The sequence below is a fragment of the Acyrthosiphon pisum genome, chromosome A2, assembly GCF_005508785.2.
Source record: "Acyrthosiphon pisum isolate AL4f chromosome A2, pea_aphid_22Mar2018_4r6ur, whole genome shotgun sequence".
NCBI lineage: Eukaryota > Metazoa > Arthropoda > Insecta > Hemiptera > Aphididae > Acyrthosiphon > Acyrthosiphon pisum.
In genome coordinates this window covers 111010240-111024484 of record NC_042495.1, presented here as the reverse complement: position 1 = coordinate 111024484, position 14245 = coordinate 111010240, and the positions used below count along the sequence as shown (strand labels likewise).

The 14245-nt window shown below is 28.1% G+C and overlaps 1 protein-coding gene across 2 annotated transcripts; it reads right to left on the bottom strand.

Moving 5' to 3' along the window:
- Window positions 1-6201: 6201 nt before the first annotated feature.
- Window positions 6202-12889, bottom strand: LOC100160714 (farnesol dehydrogenase). 2 transcript variants are annotated; one of them, XM_029489558.1, is made up of 8 exons: window positions 11575-12889; window positions 11273-11511; window positions 10599-10835; window positions 9418-9592; window positions 9179-9308; window positions 7888-8020; window positions 6555-6698; window positions 6202-6394 (listed from the first exon to the last, which is right to left on the bottom strand). In XM_029489558.1, the coding sequence occupies exons 3-8, from the start codon at window positions 10761-10763 to the stop codon at window positions 6335-6337; spliced, it is 807 nt and encodes a 268-aa protein (XP_029345418.1). In that variant the 5' UTR covers window positions 10764-10835; window positions 11273-11511; window positions 11575-12889; the 3' UTR covers window positions 6202-6334. The 2 variants fall into 2 exon arrangements, with proteins under 2 accessions (XP_029345418.1, XP_001944108.2); XM_001944073.5 differs by lacking the exons at window positions 11273-11511; window positions 11575-12889 and having other exon boundaries at window positions 10599-10958.
- Window positions 12890-14245: the final 1356 nt, after the last annotated feature.

Below are 14245 nucleotides of genomic sequence, written 5' to 3'. Positions count from 1 at the left end.
TAGGTTCTTCCATTTTGTTGACCATAATTTCTTCTAACATTTCCAGTAATATTATGTTTACCGCGGAGCGGTCGATGTTATTATAATTTGTTGCCATAATTTATTTTTTGAACGAAGATAGTATGTGCGTGTACGTCAGGATTAAATCGAGAATTGGTAATGAGCAAAATTCAAATCTTCCAACACAGAAACCGATCTCCGAGAAAATCTCCCAGACAACGACGTGTGTTACTAGCCATCTAGTATGTTTATCGTTCTCGTCGGCCCGCAGCATTAAAATTTTGAGCGCGTTAACAATAACAATTTTATTTTATTTGCAAACAATTCTATCAACATATTTTCAATTATAAATACAGTAGCAAGTTTGCTAAATTCCTAAAGCAAAACTAGTACCTATACGATCTATTGATAAAACGTATGTACTTTTACAGAAATCTTTGTGATCAGCAATGTACTTATTCTGGTTTTCTATTTCAGTTATATATATTACGTTTATACGGAGGAGATAAAACGTTTTGAAATGAAAACGTTTTAAAATAATTAAAATCGTTTTTTCGAAAAATGAGATTAAGTGCTTATAAGCAAATACTTAAAACCCATTTAATATGAAGTTTACCCTAAAACGTTTTTAAACAAGATGTTATCAACTGTTATCTAATTGATTTTTTGTGATTGTTATTTAAAATGTTTGAATTATTTGTTTAGTATAAACAATTATTTATTCTATAAACTAGGTATTTCTAAACCGACTGTATAATAGTAAGCAACAGTACTACACGGACCTACAGTAGAAAACACGAGTACGAAAGACTAAAGACGAATCACGATGATAACTAAATATTATGAGTTATGAATTTATGATAAATAATAAGCAATCGATATTTCAAGTTTTCAACCAACTAATGACCTGAGGCTGTTGGTACGTAATATTGTAAAATATACCCACGGATATGTATAATAACTAGATACCCGACTCCATATACAACAACATTATTAAATTATGATGCCCGATGCCATTTGCAACTTTGGCAATGTTTACATTTATTCATATACATATTTACTTATATATACATATATACTGATAATATTATTTTGCCCTAGTTGTAAATGGCTGCCAGCGTCATTGATAAGAAGAAGTCGGGTATCTAGTGATTATAACTAACAACTAAATATTATTAATAATAATAATATCCCTGTTCCTAGATATGAGTCTAGATAATAATATAGTAATGTCATATAAACACGTATAAACATATTCTGACATTCTGTCAAAATTTACAATATTTGATAATTTGTTTTTAGAAAAAAAATAGAACAACATTTAATGCATTATAGAATATACTTATTTATAAATTGTTATAAATATTGAAAAAAAATTCATGGGGGGGGATTTATCCCCCTCATACCCCCGTTTGACCACCACTGAAATGGACCCTCTTATAGTTTTGTTATCATAGAATGAAGAATTAATGAGCGCTCCTCGTGGGATATTTTTGAAACATTAACCATATTAAACCATAGCTTATCATAGAGTAAGACTTACTCTGTGTAGCCTATTCAAGAGTTGGCCGCTAGGGTTCACCACAATTTAGTTCTACGGGGAGCCTTTTTACATTGTTCTGTGCCTTATCGCAAAACATATTGAACAGTTCATGTGCTATAAGTAGAGACAGGATTTATATGCTCTTAAAAACCTAAAAATAAGATGTTTCTATGCTCTATTATTTCATCAAAATAATCTTTTATATGCAAAAATATTCTTTTTCATTAAAAATTCAAAAGAAAAAAATAATGACATGTTTTAAATAATACAAATAAAGAATAATTGCAAATAATTGAACAACAGAATAATAGTATGTATCTAAACACCTCAAACTTAAATAGTGCAGCCTCATTACCTTAAAAAAAAATAATAATAACAAGTTTTAAATAATACAAATACAGAAGAATTGTAAATAGTTGAATAACAGAATAATATTAAGTATTCAAACAATTTATGACCATATACTACTCCATGTTTTCAGAAGACATGTTAGTTCTTCTTTCTGTCAATATAAGTTTATATATACAGTAAACCCTCGTTATCCGCGAAGGTTACGTTCCAGCAAACCTGCGCGGATAACGAAACCGCGGATAACGAGATCAGTGGTTGTCATAAACCCATAAGTACATATATGTATGTATAATGTATATGTGTTCTACCTATAGCGATATAACAACAATTATCTACAATTGTCAAAAATAAATTTCTACAGTGTTCGTGTAATAACAGTAAAACGTTATCGCAATCGCAATCGCATTAATAATTTGTTATCGTGGACCCAACCACGTATAATCGAAACCGCAGATAAAAAAAACGCGGATAACGAGGGATTACTGTACTGAAGGACCTTTCAACATCTACTGATGTAATGTGAGCATATTTCATGTCAGCTGCCATAGTAGGAGTAAAGTTAGATGGGAGTGCTCCTTCAGATTCACCACTCAAAATCAAAGACAACTGTTTCATCTTTTGATAGCCAGGATTTTTTTAAATTAATTGAGATACTTTTATTTTAATTTCAGATCCAATAGTTCCAGGTACGTTTTCTTTTTCAATACGTCCAGGCCATTTCTACTATAGCTTTATGCACAATATTTAAAGAGTCATGTAAAGACAAACTTGCATTCTGATATGATGAAATCATTTTTGCATTTTTTTGCAAAAAACAAACTTTAATACAAGATTTCTCATAAGTTTGTCTAACTTTATCAAAAAAAAATGTCCAGAGAAAAGTCAAATTAAGTTTTTACGAGCGTTTGAAGTTAGATATAGGATTTTCCCGTAAATTAACAAATCCTCATAGAACGATTTTCTTATTTTGTTGTTTTTCAATAACTTATAAGTTATAACAGTAGATACTTGAAATTTATATAACATAATTATGTTTATTTTATCAATTCCTATACTTGATAAAATTTTCAAAATATTTTGACTGTTTTCAAGCTGTTTAGGCATATTTCAATTTTCAATTTTTTAGTTTTTTTTTTTTTATAAATGTTAATAAAATTCTATTTGTTAGGTTTAGGTCAAAAAGCGTGAAAATTTAATACAAGGCCCATAATATATTGGTACAATAGTAGTTAAAAATATTAAAAATACATAGGCACAATTTTTTTTTTATAAGCATTTTATGTTCGATTTTTTACAACATTTATCAAATTTTAAATTTTAAAATGATTTTGTAGTTAAAAATGTATAAAATGTTCAACTCTTATAGCTAAGGATTAAAAATTTAAAACAAGGTTCCGCATAAGTAGTTAACTCTGTAACTAAAAAAACTAAAAAATATATAAACACAGTTTTTTTATAGTTATTTTATAAAATAACATTTTATATTTGGACGAAATTACATATTTAATAACCAAGAATAACGATTTTAGTTATTTTTTTGTAATTTTTTAATATTAATTCAACTTTCCGGCTACCGTATGTCCGTATTAATAAATAATAATAAGTAAATATAATATAAAATTATATTATATTAATATCCACACTGAGAAACTGTCTCCGCTCAGAATCGTTTTTCGAATACAATGATACGATAATAAATAATAAAAATTATAATTATATTTGATTTTTGTAAAATGATTGCAAATATAGTTTTTAAAATTATTAAAAGTTTAAGCTGCATAATATTATAATGTGTAAAATATATAAATACAATTTTAAAATATAATAATAATTATTGACAAATTCTAACTTATAATTTAAATAATTTTTAAAATTATATTTGCAAACATTTTACAACAATTATATATTATTATTAATTATTTAAATATTTTTTTATGTAATTTAAGTAAAATATATATTTAATAATTGTCTATAAGTATAACCACTATAACATATAAAGACCTAAAGTATATAATATTAATTATTATTGAACTTTTTGTTTTGGCTGAAGGGGGAATGGTACATTTTGGTCGAATACGGTCTCATCCACATTCACTTGTAAACTAACAAATTCTCGTAGAACGATTTTCTTATTTTTTTGTAATTCAAAAACTATTAATTGTAGCTGTTAGTCGTAGTACCTCCGCCGGGAGGCCTCTACAATCCGTCTGGTCTGTCTTTTTATTTTTTTTTTATTTTATAACATAGTCATCAATTGACAATAAATTGTTCTTATTGTACTTATATTGTAACATATTGAATAAAAAAATCACAAAAAAAAATTAATCGTAGGTACTTGAATTTTTTACCAAATGCTTACTTTAACATTTTCTATACATTATAAAATACGTTTTTAGCTACTTAAATACATTCTCAATTTTCAATTTTTTCAGTTATTTTTTTCCATAAATGTCAATCAAATTTTTGCTGAGGCAAAATCCTTAAACATTTAATACAAAATTCTTCGTAAGTTGTTATAATAGCAATTATCAATTAAGAAATATTAGAGATTTATAAGCATGATTTTTTTATAAGTTCTTTATAAGTTCAAATTTTGACAAAATTCATTAAAATCTTGACAATTTGAAAATAAGTTTGTTTTTAAACATTTATAAATCGTTCAATTTTTATAGGTAAGGATTGAAAAATCAAAACAAGGATTCTCATAAATATAGTTCATACTCTAAACTAATAAGTATATAAACACAATTTTATAGTTATTTAAGTTAAAATATGGACGAAATTAGATATTAATCGAAGAATAATGATTTCAATTATTTTATTGTACTTTAAAAGTATTAACCGTGAGTAATTGAAACGTTTTAAGTGTGTATTCAGTTAAATAAGTAAATTCATTGTGTCTATAATACAGTACTATAATGCCTAATAGTAAAATATTACTATATATTTTACTTTTATCACAATAATATCATGAAACATACTTAGTAATATTATAGGATGACAGAACTTCTCTTCGATCAGAATTATTTTTCGTATACAATGATATTTTTATACCATTGAATACTAATTTAATACATCCATTACAGTGGCTTCTCTAGACACGTAATGTACAGCAGAGCGTTATCCACTTTGCCGCTTTTTCTTTATTAATCATTGACATTTCATTGATTTTCATGGAAGTGTTTGTCTAACGCAAATAATTGTATCATTTATAATTTTAAACATAATACTAAAAAAATAAACGATTAAATAACTTCAAGTAGATAGGAAAATTAGTGAGTTGTGCGCACTATTGTGCCACGACAGCTCTCATCATGCAGATGAATGACTTCTTTAAAAGCTTGAAACAACTTTTGGCCCATAATATCGTGGAACATATATACACCAACCTGTGGATTATATTTTGGAGTTATAAGTTATAACCTTCTATTTTTTTTAAATGAGATTGTAATTTATTTAGTGGATAATTTTCATTAAAATTGACGTATCAAAATCAAAATTCAAAAGAATAGTTTTTGAGTATAATTTAACTTTGTTACGAAGGATATAAACTTGTTGTCCATAATAAAGTGTTTGGATGCGAGAATATGAAGATTTGAGGTCTATGAAGTGACTTGACAATTGTAATAAATAATACTAATCTATCATCATTTATTTATTAAACTCAACAGGTAAACATCCTTATAATGAAATTTAACACATTTTATGAATTATAAAGTAAAAATTAGAAACAGTAACTATTTGGTATAATTTGTAAAAATGGTCCAGGCGTATATAGGTAATTAACACTAGATCCATTAATATTTTATATTTTTGTAAAACCATTTTTAAGCAGGACTTTTATTCTTTGTATAAACATTTTAAAGACTAAAAACTACTCGTTCAAACTTTGAATTAGGTAAATCGTACATCAAAATTAAAAAAAAATTATGCACTAAATAATATATAGTAAATAAAAAGGGGTGGGGGTTCTCGTTTGAAAACTCATTAAGTAGTAGTAAAAAATTTGAGAAAAATTCATTATTAAATAAACAATTTGGGTGAGCATACTTGGCGAATCATCCTTTATACTTAATCGCATTATTATAGTAATTTTTGTAAAAATTAATAAGTAAATTAATTACATTAATCTTTAAATTGATATTTTCATTTATAGGCTTATTATAGCTATAATTTTGTATAGCAGGTTCGGTTCAGTGTTTAATTGTTATATTATACATTTGTACTTTAATGTTAGATAATATTTAATATTATTAGAACGAAAACTATAAACGAATTTAGTAGCCATAAAATAATTTGAAACATAATAATTTCTAGAACTTTCTGATTAAGTTAAGACTCAATTGTTACATGGATTCATTTTTACACATTAATATGACGTGACCATATTTAATATTCAAGCACATAATGTATAGAGAATCATGACTTTTCGGTTTGATATTATTCTCGTGGGTATGATTGGATGCAACGACCTTGGCTTAACACAATCATTTCTGCGATCTGTAAAAAAATATATTTTACTTATTTGATGCGAATTTAATAAATAATGGTTAATTTAATTTGACCAAGCATCCTAACATAAAGTAACAAGTAACAACATCCAAAGACAACGTTCGAATGCAGGCGGTAGATGGAACGCATAATTTTAAATTTTAGTTACCAATATATTTGGTCCGGTCGACATGACAAAACATATCATATCAGCCATTTCCTCTGCGCTCAGGATATCCGACGGCTTCATTTTATTGTGCGACAGTGTGGCTGCATCAAATATTTCTGTGTCAACAAAACCGGGACTGATGCTCTGCGACGAACCATAAAATAGTATTAATGAAATAATTTCGTTTACAGGATCCAACAAATATTGCACATCGTAAAATTCCGACGTTTAACATGTTGCAGTATACCAACATTATTAAAGCGGTATATATATACTGCTGTAGCAATAGGAGTTGAACTATAAATCACGTTTTGAAAATAGATAAAAAAAGTTTAAAAAGTTTAGTTGAAATAGTTTTGGCATATCCGTAATGCAAATATTACCCGCGGAAGTAAACCAATATATATATATAAATATCAAAATTTAAAATGCTGTCAGTAGCCCTGCAATTGAAAATCACGCGTATCTTTTGACTTCAGAAGTTATAACCATGACTAAATAGATAGGTATGATCATGACAAATTATACATTGTCATGGGTATGATCACATTTTTACTGATACGCAGATTCCCCTTCAGACCATGTCCATTACTCAGTTCTCGGCTTCTCATTGGTTATTCATATTATCAACACTAGATTATATTTTAAAAATTAATTTAAATAAATTTAAAATTATTATTTTTTAATTATATATTTCTTATTATCTTATGAATTATTAGTTATTACTTATTAGTTTCGAGTTTATGATTTGATAACTACCTAAGTAATGGTATCAACACAGTTTCATGTAATATTTACATGTTATAAAAATGTTGGCGCCAAAATTATTAAACCAATGAAATAACGAGAACTACAATAGGCATGATGCGCTAGAATGGACGAGAACACGGACCGATGTGATCATACCTATCTATTTAGTCATGGTCATAACTCTGTTGCAGATCCATTCGGTTTTCGACAGAATTTGACTGTTTATCATGAAATTTCTCATCGTCCTAGCAACGAGTTTCCCGTTCAAACTACCGCATAATAAATTATAGACAATTGTAATATTGCTATGCTATAATAGTATCACTGCAAATTATAAATTCACAAAACAATATACAAGCGCTGAAGCGTGCTATAGCAGTGTAATAGTGTATATAGCAATAGTATATTAAAAATGGGCAGAGGCGTATCAACGAAGGGAGAGATAAAACCCATCCTGACATTTTTTTAGACGTGTATTAATTTTCTAAAATGGTTTTTTTTGGTCAGTTATAATGGCAACCAAATGTAAGTGTATAACTGTATAAGTAGGTATACACCACTGCATATGGGTGAACAAACTCACGGAAGCTTTGATGTGGCCATCACCGGCCACGGCCAATTCGTGACGGAGGCCTTCGGTCAGCACTCTAAGAGCCTGTTTGGACGCATTGTACATCTTGTTGCCCGGATTAATTGAATACGAATGGCCCGTTATACTGAAACCGATTGAAATTTTATACTAATAGAGAAGAACAGACAGTACCTGTATATAGGTATCTACAGACTATACAATTCGTTTGGGTTGCTGAAAAATTCCTATACAGAATTCGAGAATTAAATTAATTATAGAATATATTTTGGATAAACTATAGAGCAGTGGTTTTCAAACTTTTATTGAACGCGACACACCGCGCTCCTCAAAAATTTTTCACGGCACACTGGCATTTTTTTGCATTAAATTTGTATTAATTTTACAAACAAATTTGTATTAATTATATTTTTATAACGAAAAGTTGAACTTTCCGAAAGACCGTGGCACACTCAGTGAATGCTCGCGGCACCCAGTTTGAAAACCACTGCTATAGCTATAGAGCATGAAAATGGTCGGAATTCGAAATGTCTATGTATATGTCGTGTAAATTGGTAATAATAAAATAATAATATAAATAAAAAAATAAAATACTTATGAAAAATATGTTGATATAATAATATCATATTATGTTTTTAATTACTAGTATGCGTAAAAATGATAACCAAGAGGCAAGAGTAATATAAGTGTAAAATAATATACATTTATTGATAACTCAACTTTGATAAAATGTTCACAAAATGCGTATTGTAGCGTGTATTAGCCCGATTAGAAGGTATACGTAATCACTTGAATCACTAATGTATCGCACGGACAATTATTTAATAGTCAAATCAATATTCTACCCTTTACAGCCCACAGTTCAAATTATATTTTATATCAAGACTCTGCCGTTGATAATATTTAGCACAATAAAATTGATTTTAAATTATTACGTTAGAAACATGTAAATATCAATTCATAATATAGCATTGATTATGCATAGTGTATAATATGTATAATGTATAATATAGTATAGTATACGTATACAGTGGCATCATTTGGGGGGGGGGGGAGCAACTGGGGCGTTTGCCCCAGTCTAGTATTTACATCAACCTTAAGTAGGCACATATACGTCCCACTCCATCTGAACCACTATGGCACTATGCCATGGAAATCTGAGTAAAAAAAATGTTGAGTCGGAAATAAGTGAAAATTTGCCCTAGTCAAATAAAAACTGAAATGACGCCACTGTATAATGTATAATCAATATTCAATGTTAATAGTTATGTTTTATGTTATCCACCTGTTTATTTGTATAATATGCCCATGACTAACGTTATACTTCTTCATCAGTTTATAAGCTTCCCTCGAACAAATTGTAGGTGCTATTACATTACAGTCTATTAATTCTTGCCAATGTTCTGTCAAACCGTCTGTAAAATACAATTTTGCATGGACAATTATGTATTAAAAATATTATAGTTCGGACTATATAAAAATAATTATTAGTAACAATCATTATGATAATGATTATCAGCTTACCTAAAATTGTAGCTATCCTTATTATTCCGGCGTTGTTGATCATAAAATGTATACCACCAATATTTTCGTCAATCCATTTAAAAGCGTTCAATATGTCTGTTTCGTTCGTCAAATCACACGCCACTGTAAAAAACCGGCCACTGAAATTTTTTTCTTCCATCGTTTTTTTCAAATCCTAAAAAAATTAAATCATCATTTTATTATAGTTCAGTATCCACGTGATCAATAAATATATAGAATACCATAATAGTATTATAAAAGGAAAATGTTCCTTTTATAAGGGATGCTAAAATGTGCGATGCATACTGTGTTTATTTTGAATACTATTTTTGAATAGCAAAAACTAAAAATGAGGAATCTTGTATTAAATTTTCAAGGTTTTTGTCAGAATATAAATTGACGTTTATTGAAAAACAAAATCTCAAATATCTATATTATATAAGTATACATATATAATATATATACGTCTATGTATATGTATAAGTTAATTTTTTTTAACTTAACTATTTAGTTATTTTTGTTTTTAAATCATTAACTTATTCAGTTAAAATGTTTATTGTTGTAACAATTAGAATACAAGTATTTTAGGTCTCCGCTCAGAATCGTTTTTCGTATACTTACAATGATTTATCATTGAATTTAAAACATATTATAACACATTCATTATAATGACATGCTCGATTACTGTACAGCGGAACGGTACCCACTTGTGGCTTGTGCACCTTTTTAATTTTTGTCTTGTGATTTTTCATGATGTTAATACTATAAACTATTAAAATGTTAGGTATAACATACAAAACAACAAATAACTATATTTTAGCAAAATTGTTAAACGAACAATTTAAGGAAGATAAAAATATTTAGGTAAAACTGTAACTGTGTTTATAAAATAGTGATTTATAAGCAAAAATTTCCATCGTAAATCTCAAAATCCCTGTTTGAGCAGTGAGCACCTACCCGTGTTGGGCCTACCGGGTCCAATTGTCAATCTAAACCATTCAAGGACCCACTCAATAACACACAAAAATTTCATAAAAATCAGTGCAGCTGTTTAGGAGGAGTTTACATACGGACAGAAGAAATATATATATTACCTATGATAATAGGCCACTCAATTTGTGTAAAATTTAAGGCATTTTTATGGGGTCTTTGATGATGAAAATATATTAAAATTTAGATACCTGAAGTCTTTGTAGCCTCCTAGCTATTCCCACCACCGTAAGGCCAGCTTTGACTAGCTTAATAGCTGTTGCTGCCCCGATTCCGGCGCTAGCTCCTGTGACCACGGCCACACGACCTTTTAAGTGATCCATTTCACAGAAAATGACGTGAAAACTCTCCTGCATTCATTCTAAACTTTACAGTTAAACTGTGTGTCTATGTCAAACTGCCATAGTTAGATCATGTTCGAGAGCAATCTACGTTGTTATTACGCAAGATACGAACAAAAAAAATAGCTTACATATTATTTTTATCTCGTTATAGGTCCCTACGTAAAAAATCAAGTTGATGTACACATTTTATTTTAATGATCATTTGATATTATTAGAAAATATATTTTATAGATAGGTTAGCTACATACCACATATTACCTATACTTACCATACAATTATATATGTATATGTCACGGTAAATGTGGCATACCGGACAATGTATACATTAGTTGGTTATGTTTAACCAACTAATATATTTTTTATTTTTATTATAAATTATAAATTATGATTTTATTATTACCTATTTATAATAATTTATAGTAGTTATTGATTTTTTTTAAAAATGATTTTTAATTGATAGAATAACAAAAAAAAAATAACCAATATTATAATTTTATTTTTTATTATAATTTTATTATTACCTATTTATTTGCACAAGATTTAGAATCATGACACTTCAAATTAAATACTGCTTTTCTACACTTGCATTTCCTGGTTTTGCCACCCTGTGTACAATACATCGATCTTCAGGGGGAATGAGGGAATTTATGGGTCTTCAATCTGTACAAATTTTTCTTTACAAGTCGTAAATTGGTTTCAGCTGTACAGTTGTTGCAGTTTTCCTATTCAGTCGTACCGTTTTCGTAGAAATTATATTTCACTGAAATATTGGTATATCAAAATATTAATCGTGAGGTAACATATAATTTAATATTATTATTACTTGACATAATCACGCCAAGGACACATCTGAAATCACTTTATCTACATCAGGAATTTTAACTCTTGCTGACTCTCCAATATTTGGCAAAATCGTTTTTCGGACATCTTCGTTTTTTTTGTCTTGAATTTTCAGATTATTTAATGACTTTCCTGTTTTGGTTAGTTGATGTTCGTCTTGTTTCTGTTTGTTTTTCAATTATTTGTTCTTCATCGTCTTTTTTCTTTACTTCATGAATCACTTCATTATTTTTGTTGTCGTTAGAAAGGGTCGTATCGACTCTTAAGCAACCTGAAATTCTTCTTAGGTTTTTAATTTTTCAATCATGTTTGCAGGAAGTAATGACGACGTTAAACCAATTTTAGGGTATGTACCAAACATCGCTTCATATGATGAATGTTTTGTACCGTGATGGTATAAGCACGATTATTCATTGTACAAATCTTAAGCCATTGCTCCATTTTTTGGTTTTATTATCTTGAAGCCATATTGCAAGCATAGTTTTGACATCTTGGTTTGCTCTTTCAACTGAACTTTGGGTTTGAGAGTATCTTGGCATACTGTAAACTACTTTTTAATCCTTCCACTTAGTACAAACTTCAGATAATATTTTATTTACGAATTCACGTCCGTTGTCGTTTTGTAATATAGCAGGTGCTCCAAAAAAGGTAAATATATCCAATAAAACATTAGCAACAGCTTGGCCACTTTTAAGTCTTATAGAGGCCTTAGTATGAAATTTTGTTAAATGATCTTGGTAAACACAATATATAAATTTATAATCTCGCTTGCATATCAATAAGGTATATTTGACATCTTGAATTAATTTCGAAAAATAATTGGTTTAACCACCAATTATTTTTTCACTGTATTTACTTTTCTCTCACATGACTCGCAAAAATTTGAATATGACGTTATTGATTTCTTAGTTATATTTTTAAATTTTAAATTTATTTCTTATTCGATCCAATTTCTACTACCGTTCCCAATAGATTAATGTATTTCGTGTACAATTATAAATAACTCTTCATTATAAGCACATAATTTTTCATAATTACCTTCTGAAGTTATTGGCATAATTAATTGTTCGTCTCCTAGTACTGCCAGTACGTCATATTTCTTCATTAATGTTGAATTTATTTTCTTCTATTGCTTCAGTTGTTTTAAATAATTAATTATGACATAATATTTAGATTTATAAATAAAAGAACTGTTATTTTTTTTCGTTTCGATAACTTAGTTCAAATGTTCGTAAAATTTATATTCCATTTTTAAAACACATACAAAGTAACGAAGTATATAGTGTCGTGTACAGTACAAAAACTCGACTGGTTAGTCGAAAATATCAATTATTGTTCATATATTGTTGACTGATTTTATCAAGACAGCAATTATTTTTATCAATCCGATATGGTCATATCCAAAACTATGATTCTTAAATGGGCAGTACGATAGGTAACAAAAATAAATTTAACTAATGGCCATAGCTGCCAAGTTTATTTGATCAATAAAAAAAAATAATAAGTTTATACACCGTGTTTCAAAAATGTCATAGTTTATTGTAAAATTGCATTGAATTTAATTTATTATAAAAATAACACAATGATATGAGTTAATATTTTATTTAATCATTCCATCAATATTATATAACAATTAAAATTGTTTTTTTTTAAAATATATAAATTATTATAAAATAGGTCATTTGAAAAATTATAATTTATAATAATAATAAAAAAAAAAATAATATTAGTTGGTTAAAAAAAAGTTTGTGGTTTATAGTACCTGAGCAGGACCACATTGCCCGTAACATATACATTATAATATTTAATTATACAATATTTAATGTGGGTACAATTGGTACATAATGTTTTATTTGTGAGCTTAAAAAATAAATCTAATTTATACATCCAGTGCCGCATTTAGACATTTTGCGCTCCGGTGCAAAAAAAAATTGGCGCCCCCTAAGCTCCGGTGAAAAAAATTGCTTCCCCCTAAGGGGCCTACCTACGGAAAATATGGAAGATAGATCCTCATTAACCTTTTAGATTTTGAGCACAGAAAAGAATATTTGTTTTACAATGTGTGCTTTTTTTACAAATATTGTTTATTAATCGCTTGATCCTCTCTCCGCAAAGATACATTTGAATTTATGTCACCTAAACCTTGCTTATAATTCATCATATAAATTGTTTTTTTTTTAAATATTTAAGTAGGTTGTAGGTATTTCATGAATAAATAAAATAAAACTATATAAAACTATGCAAATTAATATTAATTAAAAAAATGTCAAACAGCATAATACTAATATACTATATATATAATAATGTTATTAAAATAATTGAAATTATACAATTTATTTTAATAATTCACAAGTAAACATATTTCTGGCCACAAAATTTTGGCGCCCCTAAAATACTGGCACCTGGGGCAGTTGTACCCAGGGCCCTCCCTTAAATGCGGCCCTGTATACATCGATTACCTAGGTATGTTAATATTATACTCTTATACTTATTGGCTATTGGCAATAGAATTATAAACGTTTTAACAGTTCAATAAATAACAATGATCGAATGATGTAAGAGGACGCTATACACCCGCGTGTGTTGTCTCTGTCTTATTCACGCACGACATAGCAAATTGTCGTTCACTATTACTCAATAGTGAGCTGTTAGTT

Excerpts from the sequence above, each read along its gene's own strand:
- LOC100160714 (XM_029489558.1), bottom strand. The coding sequence starts at position 10,763 with ATGCAGGAGAGTTTTCACGTCATTTTCTGTGAAATGGATCACTTAAAA. Across the intron at positions 9,593-10,598 it reads GGAGGCTACAAAGACTTCAG|GATTTGAAAAAAACGATGGA; the intron begins GTATCTAAATTT and ends TAATTTTTTTAG. Across the intron at positions 8,021-9,178 it reads CATATTATACAAATAAACAG|TATAACGGGCCATTCGTATT; the intron begins GTGGATAACATA and ends AATCGGTTTCAG.